The sequence below is a fragment of the Carya illinoinensis genome, chromosome 8 (assembly GCF_018687715.1).
Source record: "Carya illinoinensis cultivar Pawnee chromosome 8, C.illinoinensisPawnee_v1, whole genome shotgun sequence".
NCBI classification, from domain to species: domain Eukaryota; kingdom Viridiplantae; phylum Streptophyta; class Magnoliopsida; order Fagales; family Juglandaceae; genus Carya; species Carya illinoinensis.
Window position 1 is genome coordinate 2,606,705 of NC_056759.1, and position 12,654 is coordinate 2,619,358.

Here is a 12,654-nt window from a genome sequence, read left to right on the forward strand (position 1 = left end):
AAAAGGTTTAGAAATTAATTAAAAACTTTAGTTGAAATTCAACGGAATAAATAGGAATTTTCGACTTAACTTTCCACAAAACAAACAGGTAATTAATTAATTAAGATACTAAATTTTCATTGGTTTTCGTGTTTAACTTCGGCAGAAAATGCGCGTATATTTTATATAAAAATTTAATGTTCAGTTATTTTTGTATATTTTTTTTATATATTTTAATAATATAATTAGTTATGTATTATAAAAAATTAATACAGTTAATTATATTAATAAAATATAAAATAATTATATACAGCGATACCCTATTCGAAAGAGAGATGATAAGCCCCCAACATATTCCCAAATCTTCATACGACTATAATCACGTCAGCTACGTACGTCCGCTAGTTGGAAGGAATTCTACCATTTGAGAACTTGAGATTCCATAATTTAGCGCCTATATATTTCCTCTGTGAACGCCCTTCCGTCTTCACTACCCAGGCAAGCTTCCTAGCTATAAGTACTTGTCGGTCCTGGTCCTCCCGGACAAATCGAAAACCCTTAATACATCTTTATACCTACACTTTCATGGCTTCCATGAGCTACTTGGCCATCGGAAACTCCAGTTTTCCAGCCATAGTGTCGGTTCCGGATAAGTCCAGGGGTGTAAACGATGGGTTTTCTTTCAGGACTGGCAACGTTACGAGGAAGTGCAATGCTCGGGGCTTGACAGTCACGAACGTCGCAACTCCGGTGACAGTGCCACTTCCGGCAGCTGCTCCGTCACGGGAAAAAGAAAAAAGTTCCAGCTCCAGGAATCACGTTGCATGGACAAGTGTTATGCAGGAGAGATGGGAAGGAGAGCTGATCGTAGAAGGAGATATACCATTATGGCTGGTATGTAATTAATAATATTGATGATTTATTATTTCTTTATAATTATAATCCCATGTTGCATGCATGTATATCTGGGGATCAGATGACGTGTAGTGGGGGAAAATCCACACTCATGTATGCTAAAATCTATTCATAAGTCCAATACCATGCATACAACAATCATCCCCCTTTTTTCCAGTTATTGGATCGATCATTATGACCATCCAATTATTATTACAATATATGCAGTGTGGAACGTACCTAAGAAATGGTCCTGGCCTTTGGCGCATCGGGGACTACGACTTCCGCCACCTCTTTGATGGTTATGCCACCCTGGTCAAGCTTCACTTTGAGAACGGCCGCTTGATTGCCGGCCACCGGCAAGTCGAATCGGAAGCCTACAAGGCTGCAAAGAAGAACAAAAAACTATGTTACCGTGAATTCTCAGAAGTCCCTAAGCCTGATAATTTCCTATCATATGTTGGTGAGCTTGCAAGCTTATTCTCCGGTGCATCGTTGACAGATAATGCTAATACCGGCGTCGTCAAACTAGGCGATGGCCGAGTAGTTTGCCTGACGGAGACACAGAAAGGATCCATAGTGATCGATCCGGACACATTGGACACGTTAGGGAGGTTTGAGTACACTGACACATTAGGTGGTTTAATACACTCGGCTCATCCTATTGTGACAGATAAAGAGTTTTTAACTTTGTTACCGGATTTGGTGCATCCGGGGTACTTGGTGGCGAGGATGGAGCCGGGTTCCAATGAGCGGAAGGTGATTGGACGGGTGAATTGCCGGCACGGCCCGGCACCCGGGTGGGTCCACTCTTTCCCGGTGACTGAGCACTATGTTGTTGTGCCTGAGATGCCACTGAGGTATTGTGCCCAAAATTTGCTCAAGGCTGAGCCCACACCCTTGTACAAGTTTGAATGGCACCCTGATTCAAAAGCGTTTGTGCATATCATGTGTAAAGCTAGCGGCAAAGTAGTGAGTTTCACCGATCTCTTCAGTTATTAAAACTAATAAAATTGGGAAATTTTATTTACAGTCGAGACTACACGCGTAGACCATTTATTAAATGAGAATACACATTACTTTATAAGAAATATTTTTATAATTTTAAAAAAATTTAAAGATAAGATTATCTAAACCTGTATTATAGTCCATATTTAAGGACTGTACGTAGCATTGTTCAACAAAATTTCAATAACACTGACATATAATGTTTTTGTATATATGCACGTGTGCATGTTTGGGACAATTTTAAAATGTGTGGATGTGATTTTGAAGGTGGCCAGCGTGGAGGTACCATTATTTGTTACATTCCACTTCATTAATGCCTACGAAGAGGTGGACGAAGATGGGAGAGTGACAGCCATTATTGCCGATTGTTGTGAACACAACGCTGACACTACAATTCTGGAGAAGCTCAGGCTGAAAAATCTCCGATCATTCATCGGGGAAGATGTGCTGCCAGATGCTAGGTAAATGACATATATATATGTACATGATTACATCTTTGGTATTCTACATCACGTGAGAGAACATACCTTTGAAGTTACGGTTGAATGCATGATGATGATAGGGTTGGACGGTTCACAATACCTTTGAACGGGAATCCATATGGGAAGTTAGAGGCAGCAGTGGATGCAGATGAACACGGGAGAGGCATTGATATGTGCAGCATCAACCCTAATTATCTTGGTCTAAAATACAGATTTGCTTATGCTTGCGGGGCCCAACGTCCCTGCAATTTCCCCAACACTCTTATCAAGGTTCGTAAATATGATTATACACCTACACTTTCCTTGAATTAATATAGCATCAATCACGGCTTTATATATATAATTTATATATATATATATATTACGTATAATATTTTATAATAAAAATAATTTTACAATTTAACCTCTCATATTAAATCTGTCAATTTGTGTATTTATAATTTTTATAAAATCTCTTCTTAATTAAAGTATTTCTTTATATAATAAAGCTCTTAATTTTTGGTTGAAATTAATAAGATTTGAAAATTTATGGCAGATTGATTTGGTAGAAAAGAAGGCGAAGAACTGGTACGAGGAGGGTGCTGTGCCCTCTGAGCCATTCTTCGTGCCTCGGCCAGGGGCTACAGAGGAAGACGACGGTAATTCCTCCATGCACGCACACCTTACTTGCGTCCGGCCCATGCGTTGTTACAATTCTTCTTCATGATTTGCATGCCGATCGAAGTATCTGTTCCCTTTTTTATTTTATTTTATTCAAAACGGAATGTAATTAATTGCAGGAGTTGTAATCTCCATGATTAGTCAGAAAAGTGGAGGTGGATATGCATTATTGCTTGATGGATCCTCCTTCGAAGAGATTGCCAGAGCAAAGTTCCCATATGGTCTTCCATACGGGTTGCATGGATGCTGGGTTCCCAAAAAATAAAAAAAAATATGCTGAATTATTATTAAGTAGTCTTGAATTATATAAAAATTATATGGTCATTTTATCATAGGACATATACTACATTAAAAATTTGTGATTCTTAATGTAATATATGATCATATTATCTTGTGATCCATTCCAAATATACAAAAATCCCATTTGAAATGCTCAAATGCTCCAAAGATGCATTTCCATGGCTGATTGTGTAATGTCAGGGATTCCCAATGTATTCAAAATCCATGTTATCATGTCTCGATTGTATGTTTTCTAGTGAGTATCAGCTAGGTTGGTGTGCCTCGTGATAGTGCTAGGATGAACGAAATACCAGGGACCAGAGCTTCTATTTATAAAGTTCAATCATGTAAATCCTATTTGTTCATTAATGAAATCTTAATTCGAGTTTTATATCTTTACTGATGTATAAGACCATGAATGGAATGGTGCAAGTCACCCTTTTCAGTTCAATTTGATCTTCTTCTTTTTTTCCTTTTTTTTATTGGTTTCTCGTCCCTTGATGTACAAGGGGGCCAGTTTTATGAAAACATTGAGCTGCAAAAACATGAACAAGAATGCAAGGAATCTTGAAGGAGAAATATAAGGCCCAAACTGAGAAGCATAGTACACCCCTCAATTGAATCTTAAAAGGCATGGTTGTAATTACTATGACAACCATCAAAACAGAGAGAGATTCATACATGCGCACGCACAGAGATTGCCAGCCTCCACCCTCGTAGAGAATGCTAAACAGGGCTTCTCTGGAGGACTATCTATTCTGGACATCAAGAACTAATCTCATACTTCTATTGCAGTAAAAATAAAAATATTCTTCAGAAAGAAATATCCTTTTTAGCGCTTTCTGTTCCACCATATAATAACCAAGCTGTAATAGATTCTCTCCCTTGTAAAGGAGAATATAAGCAAAAGACCCCGAAAACCGACCTGACCACATGAGCAATGTCTATTATCCATCGAGTAAAAGAAACCAGTTAATGTTGTACACGAATCAGATGTATCAACAACATTCCAGTACCAGCAAAACCCGGGTTCAATTTTTTTGATAACTAAAAATAAATTAATCACTGCTAGTCTGTATACACGCCATCAACATTGTCAACTTCAATTAATTTGCTCATCATTACTTTTGATAGGAGACATTTGAAACAGTTCAGTCATTATGACGAAGAAAAGCAAGCAAACAAACAAGATGAAACGACCAAAAAAATCCATCTTATCCACGATAATACTAGAAATGAAAGCAGTAAAGACAGTGTTTGATCCCAAAAGCCATCCCCTCCCGATCGATCCCAACCCCACCCTTTTATCTTTTTTTCCCCTCGGGAATTATGCTTAAATACCTGTGAGAAAAAGAGAGCGGAGTCCCAACAGTAGGACATGATGAGGCATCAATTATCATGACTGTGGTATTGACATGTACAAACTCATGAGGCAGGAGATGACACATTATTTGAAAGCATAAAAATGCACGTTATCTTAATAGAATTAAGCCCATAGAAACAAGACACAAAAGCTTGCAATTACTCGCCATATCAAGAGGCAGGGGATGACACAAATTTTCACTAGCCTTGATATAATCCTAACCACCTAAATAAAATGTGTTGTTGGTTTATCGAATCACCTCCAATATAAATCACAGAATCTGCCAATGTTCTCTTGCAACATTTTAGGTATCCACGTTGTTTAGACCTTTATCTAGCACAATGCACCTCAATGAGAGACATCCAAGCACCATATGCTCCAAATCATAAACATCAATGTTGTAACAAGAAGTCAACACGAGGTTCTAAACAGGCATGATTTGAAAAGGCACGAATTCTGACTCCCGTTATTAACTCGCAAACTATCAAATCAACAACGACCAGCTTTCAGCAATTCTTAACAAGCGTAAAAAGTGTAGGATCCGATACATTAATGAACCATGACAAGTTTAGTCTCTTGAGACTGAGAGTTTATATTGCAGCAAATGCCACACATCCAATTTCCATGACTTTTGGCCGCATTCTGCCAGATTTAGCTCCTCCAAGCAATACATTTGCAACAGACGGAAAACCCGTTAGCGGCAATTTGATCACATTCTGCCAGAACAACTTTTTCAAAGACCTTGACAAAAGCATTGTTTCCAAAGACGCCAGTCCACCATCGGTAATTAAAGAACATCCTTGCAAATTCTAAGTTCTGATAGAACCTGACCTCCCAACCGCTGCAAGAGCTTTATCCGTAATCAAATTGCACCAACTCAAATCCAAATTAGTCAAAGCTGGAGCCAAGTTAATAAGCAAAACAACTCCAACATCCCCAATATTCTTCCTCCTCCGTTGTAAAACTTATGACAATTTCCGGCACCCAAGTGCTAAAGCACATGAACCATCGTCACCAACATCATCACAACCCAACACTTGATCAACCTCATTGGAATCTCCATGTGGGGGGTTCAATTAAAGTTGAGGGCCTCGATTTTGGCACATGTTTGGGTTAAGAATTTAAGGTCAATATCGGCTATCGGTCCTGAGCATTCAAATGTGACTAAATTTGGGAACTAGCTTGGTAAGAGACCACGGAGGGAATCGGGTTCGACAACCCGTAAGGATAACAGGGCAAGATCCTCCACACTCGGCCATTGCTTGCAGACTAGAGAGAGCAGTTTTCTGTCATATGGGTCATAGACCCAGTTGAGAATCAAGCCCAGTTCATCATCGCCTAGTGCTGACATAACTGAGTCAGTCTTGTTTTTCGTGCTCGGATTCAAAGGTTTAAAAGAAATTACGATTACAGAATGAACAAAACTAAAAATCGACAACGATGTTTATGGAGAGCATAAACTCAAAGAAAGAGGTTCTGAAATCGTTGCCTTCAGTGGTAACTTTACCGGAATTGTCGGCGGAATTAAAGAGAAGCTTGCGTTGGTCTGTCCCGATAGATTATAGTCGGTCTGCGGAGTCTCAAATCGCAATGTACGGAGCGCCCGCGGTTCTCCATTTGTGGGTGCTTGTTAGCTTCGCATCTGGCAATTTGAGCCCCGTTTTCTCTTCAAGAGAAGTACTTCGAAGCAGGAAATGGATTATAGTCGAGAATTTACACTCCGGCTCAGTAGATATTGAACCGACATGAACTTCAATCTCCTGTTTTCTCGCGGACAGGACAAAACGAAAATGTTATTTATTGCACGCACCTTCATCCAATTTTCTCAATTGTTATGTTATCAATTAATTTTTAAAATAACGCCATTATTATAAGAATTATTAGTTTTCAATATTTCATTAAATATTTGATGATAAGATAATGAAAAAAAAAAAAGAACATTACTTATCATTTCACATTACATATTTTATATATTTTAAAATTATTTTTTATTATTTTAATTTTTAATTTAATTTAATTTTTATTAAATTAATTAAATTGTTGTACTTATCATTTATATATTACATATTTATTTTTAAAAATATAAAATAAATTTAATGTGTGGTATATACACGTGTAAAGATAATAAGTAAAATTATTATAAAAAAAATCCTTTTATTTGAAATTACACCTGAATCCCAAATCATATTTCAATTAAGAGTTTTGCTACATACAAATACATTCGCGCACTAATTTGTGTACCAATACTGATTTATTCATACTTAAAACTTAAATTAATATTGTTTTCAATAAAATCTACTTTTTAACCAATCATATCATATTGATGTACAAATTAATACACAATTATACTTACAACAAGCATTTTTCTTCAATTAAATAATACACGTTTCTCGTACCCTACCTAATGTCGAGGAAAGTTTAACAAAAGCTGAACAATCGAATATCCCGAGTTTAGAGTTTAATGGCTGAAAGAACATTTGTGGTTGCGTGTTTTTGGACACATCATCATTAATCTTTTGATTTATTTACGGTTGGCACATTTCATGTCGATCGATTTCGATGCATGTGACCTCTTGCCTTTTTGTTAACATCTTTTTCATTTTCAATAATGTCTCCAACTGTCTAAATTATTTGATCAAAAACCATTAATTGCATGAGCATTCAAATGTGGCATTTTTATTTTATTTTATTTTTCTTTCGGCTCGATCCCCCTAATTTTAGCATTACACTTTAGTTATATGGAGAGAGATCATGAACAAAATAGCAACATTCAAGACATCTAGCAGCCCCGGCTCCTCCTTACACCTGCCATGCAAAAACATAACGAGCTAGGGAAGCTCATACATACCACTTCCTTGTCGTTCGACTACATGGTAATGAAGTGAAAAATGGTAATGTTACTGTACCTCTTCAATTTGTCCACTTGGAGTGTCTTTAATGTAAATTATATATTTTTTTCTTTTTATTTCAAATATTTTTAAAAAATAAAAAAAAATACTAATACACTAATAGTCGTTTTCTTAATTAATAAAAATTATGTACATGAGCGATCAAAATAAGAGAGATACTAACATTACTCTTTCCTTGATTTAAAGTTGGTTTTGTTAACACAAAGTTTTGAAATTTGATGATTGAGAATGCTATAAAAAACAATTTGACCATAGTTGGAAATAAATTATTTTTGTTTCTATTTATTTAGGTATAAGTTGTTGATTGTGTTGAACTCAAAACCGCCCATAAAATATATCAATTGGATAGAGATAATATTTAAGTAATTCGATAATTTATCTATGTCTTGTATAATAGAAATTTACTATATTTTAATGTGTTTGTATAAAATTACAAACACCCAAATAAAGATCTCAATCTCTCTGTTTTTGCACATACACATTCACACATCAGAGCTATTCTTTGATAGGAGAGACTCTACTAAATGAGACCTTTGGGAGCTGCAAGAGTTATGTTCAACCTGCAATAATATATGGGACGGTGTAGAGTACCTATTTGGACGGTGCAGAACAGATTTTAGACTTCTTGATTTCACATTTGGGTGGTTTACAACAGATTGCGACTAATTCATGATCATGAAACACGTATTTTATTTTATTCTAATTTGATCCCTTCCTTTACCTCGATCCTCGTAGAAAGATTGGATTATCTTCCAAAAAATTGCTTCAAAAATCGATTATGGGTTGAGAGAAATAAAATACAGAGACGCTTCTAGCCGGTTCGGCTGCTTTTAGTATAGAAACAGCCCTCCACTAACTATATGCCACATCAGACATTACACGTAACAAATAAAAGATACACCCACAAACAATCATAAGCTCACACAGCCCTTTCAAAATTGTTTCTCCCTCTTCGAAGATACTCTCAGTCCGTCTCCTACCGACGCCCACCTCAGACCATCTCTTGCCGACGCCCACACGTCTCATTCCGATGCTGACAGTTCCTGGAAACTCTCTGCAATAGAGCCCATGATAGCCTAAGAGATCAATTTACTCTCTCCAACATATCAATGTATTGGGGTAGCAATAACTTCATCAAAAAGTAGCAATCACTAACATCCTTACCGATAAAAAAAAAAATTACTTTGAAGTAAAAATGAATTATCTAGGCATTCCGCACCGTATTTCCAGATTTTGTGGTTTCTTCAACCAAAAGCTCAGCAGAAGACATTAACAGATCGGTTAGCCTCTCTTTTTCAACAAAATCATGTTCAAAATTGCTCCACTCAACAAAAATGGAAGAAGAAGATGAGAATAAATAATTTTTTTTACTTACTATTCCGTCGTGAAATAAGATGAGAGCTCCCAGGGTCGAGAGTGGCAGTCGTTTCACCACCACCGTTGTGTAATGGGGAGGCCGTCACAGAAGGAGGTGTGCTGCGAGGGGCTCCGATTTCTTTTGTTTTGGGGGGGGGGGGGTTAGGTCACACAGAAGAGAGGAGGAGGAGGAGGAGGAGGAGGAGAAGGGGGAGGGGGGGGGGGGGCGGGGGGCGGAGAGGGTATCAGGAAATTGAAAAGGCATTTTTCACTTTTTCATTATATGCATCTCGGTCACACAGTTAAATAGGTTTGCCTCATACGTGGCATCACAGGGTTGGTGGGCTGTTTTTAAGCTCTTATAAGCCCGACCGGCTCTAAGGTATTCTCAATAAAATAACATCGTCACAACCAGGGCCTTTATGGGTAAGGCATGGATGCAGATACGTTAATTTTGACAATATCCATTAAAACAATTAAACTATTTGTCTCTATCTTCACTTAATATATAATTCAATTAAAAGTAGTATGGCCACAAATAATTGCTTACAAATTAACATATTTTAATTTAATATGTTTTATGTAACTTATTATAATACAAACAAATTGTATATTTAATCAATACAGCACATCAAAATATATTAATTTATAAAATAATACCACACCAAATGCAGAGACTCCTAATATAAGAGCAATACTATATACAGTCGTGGAATTATAAACGCCGCGCAATCTCTTTGAAAAAGAGTGAGGCCCACGATTAAAAAGTTAGTTTTTTTTTCATGTGAGTCCTATATTAATTCATTTTTTCAAAGCGACTATACGCCGCTTATACAATCACGACTGTAAATATCATTTATCCTCAATATAAATAGTTGATGACTCTTTCGATCCCTACAGCAACATGCCTAGATTGCTATTTGTCATTTTCTTCTAATTTTTAACTGACCACGTTGGAAATTATAGTATATATTGAATTCACCTCATACTCATATATAACCTCTCTCGTCTAAGTATTCTACGAAGCCAACAAAATAAAAGAAAAAAAAAATCACACCTCCAATTTCCATTTACTAATTTTTTGTTTTTCATAATATCTTTTAAGATAGAAAAATAATATTTGTAATCATAGAGTGCATAAAGATTACGTAATCGGTTTAAAAAATGAATAAATATGAAATCCAAATAAAAGAAATTACTTTTTTTAATAATTAACTTTTCTTTTTTAAAATGATTACATAATATTTATATATTTTATTACTATAAATTGTATTCCTCAAAATGATCTATGGAGGTCTCATCCCTCTTGATTTTACAAAGAACACAAAGAAGATTTGAGACTGATATATTAGACCCAATGGCGGAACTAGCAATTGTTTTTAAGGGAGGCCAACTTTTCTATAGAGTGAGATGTTGATATAAAATGAAAAAATATTATAAAATTATAAAGCATAACTGTATATAAAATTAAATATCGATAATTTTTCAAATAACGTAGAAATAAAATTTTAAAACATAACTTAATGTCTATTTTAGATTTTTGACAACATTATTTCATAGAATAATTTTCATTCATTATTATTTTTATAAATATGAAATATTTAGAAATTTTTTTCTTCATAAAAACTATTAAGTAATATTTTAGAATGTCATATCTCATTCTAATATCTAAAATAGTTTATTAAATTTTATATAAAATCTATCTATTTTGTTGTCACATTAAGCATGGAATGCTACAATTGAGAGATTAAATAAAATTTTCCTTATTGAATGAAGTTTAGAAGATAAATTATCTCTACAATTTTTCATATAAATTATCAATCTTAAATGATTTTTCTTATATTTTCACTTTAAATTTTATATTAAGAAATTTAATATTATATAATAAAAAAACTTTGGGGTTAATATTAATAATTCATTATTTTTCCTAATCTTAATTTTAATTTACTTTTAGTTGGGTCATATTTTTGAAAATAGATAATATAAATAAATTATACAAAATCTAAAGATTATAGGAAAAACAATTAGAGAGAGACATTTATATATATTTAGTGAAATTTTACAAAATTTTAAAAATATATGAAAATAAGAAAATTATAACTTTTTTTAAATTGCCAATTTCAATATACATAAAATTATAAATAAAATTTAGCAACTATTTTAAATTTTGAAACAATTTTGGGGAGACATGACCCCTCAACCACCATATAGTTCCGCCATTGATTAGACCCACATAGTTTTCCGTTTTTAATATTTTTGCAATAAATGCATTAGAAAAAAAGAAAAGAGAGAGAGAGAAAATCCCTCATTATCCATATTAATATAGAATCATCACATGCCACGTAGTGTACTTAAAGATATGGGTTTTTGTTCCACTATAGTCACGTCAGTCCGAAAGCGAACGAAACACTTGAGACTTTTTTTTTTGGGTCTTGTTTTATCTGTTTACCTATTCTAATTCAAAATATTTATCATTGGTTTTTGAATTAATTATTGAAAGTAGAAAAAAATAATAGATTAAATTAGAAGATATACAAGATTTTATTTCCAGAGACTTAAACAAATTTAGACCTAATCTATATTTTATACAACAAATATATGTACGTCAATCCTTATAGGTTGTTTAGATAATAAGATAAGATGAGATAATTTTAAATAAAGATTAAAAATTAAATAAAATTTTATTAAATTATTATTTTTTAATATTATTATTTTTAAATTTAAAAAAATTAAATTATTTATTATATTTTATGTAAAAATTTAAAAAAATTATAATAATAAAATATAATAGATTAAAAGTGTTTTTCAACCTAACTTGCCTTGTTCCTAAAAATTAAAATAAGTGTAAAATTGAAAGATTACATGTGCATGGAAATTATTGAAACACAAAAAGTCAAACATCCTCGTAGGAAAAAAGAAAAAAGAAAAAAAAAAAAAAAGTAAAATTCAATGGCTATGGCTGTCTATGAATGTACTTTGCAACCAACCCAAATAATTGGGCTACATGTTGAAGAATTCTGATGCTTCTGCAGGATTAGCCGTGTTGACTGTTGAGAGAATAACAATACGTTTCTATTTTCTAATTTTTAATGTAATTTAAATAAATAATTTCTTATGTCAGCTATTTTATCAGATAATTAGAAACAATAAATAAATAGTAGTAGTAATTATTATTATTAAAATAATATATGTATGTACATGGTCCCCTCTCAAGGAATATAAAAATCATGAAAACCATTTTAATAGTAAAGAGATGTTATAAAAATAAAATAAACTCATAACAGGTGATATGATAAGTTAGATTATAATATATTATAAAAATTATATTAATTTATAATTTTATTTTTTTAAAATATCTTTATTCAAAATTCAACCTTCCAGCTTAAGTTTTCAGCTTTTTCTATGCATGCTTTACATATTTTCACGCGCAAGTGACGCGTGATTATGGACTGTATTATGAAAAATAAATATTAATAAGTGGGTACAGAGGATGGACAAAATCATATTAATTATTGACCGTATTTGATTTTTTAGTGATGTTTTATCGTATAGACCTTTTCAACTTCAACTGTCGTTTTTAAATTAAATTAAATGATGAAGGCTTGCTCATTGTATCGATGTGTTTATCGTATTAATTAATTAGGTAAGAAAGTAATTTTTAGTTGCTCAAAATAAATAAATAAATATATGTATGATGTTTGTTTGTTTCCAGGGAAAAACAACG

At 33.6% G+C, this 12,654-nt stretch overlaps 1 protein-coding gene and 1 long non-coding RNA gene across 2 annotated transcripts; one reads left to right on the top strand and one right to left on the bottom strand.

The window, feature by feature from the left end:
• Window positions 1-488: 488 nt before the first annotated feature.
• Window positions 489-3,696, top strand: LOC122319391 (carotenoid cleavage dioxygenase 8 homolog B, chloroplastic-like). Its single transcript, XM_043137443.1, has 6 exons — window positions 489-873; window positions 1,102-1,845; window positions 2,149-2,342; window positions 2,444-2,633; window positions 2,899-3,001; window positions 3,143-3,696. The coding sequence occupies exons 1-6, from the start codon at window positions 565-567 to the stop codon at window positions 3,286-3,288; spliced, it is 1,686 nt and encodes a 561-aa protein (XP_042993377.1). The 5' UTR covers window positions 489-564; the 3' UTR covers window positions 3,289-3,696.
• A 990-nt stretch (window positions 3,697-4,686) lies between these two features.
• On the bottom strand, window positions 4,687-6,448 carry LOC122318266. Its single transcript, XR_006244778.1, has 2 exons — window positions 6,173-6,448; window positions 4,687-6,009 (listed from the first exon to the last, which is right to left on the bottom strand). It is a non-coding gene; the product is annotated as an uncharacterized LOC122318266 (long non-coding RNA).
• Window positions 6,449-12,654: the final 6,206 nt, after the last annotated feature.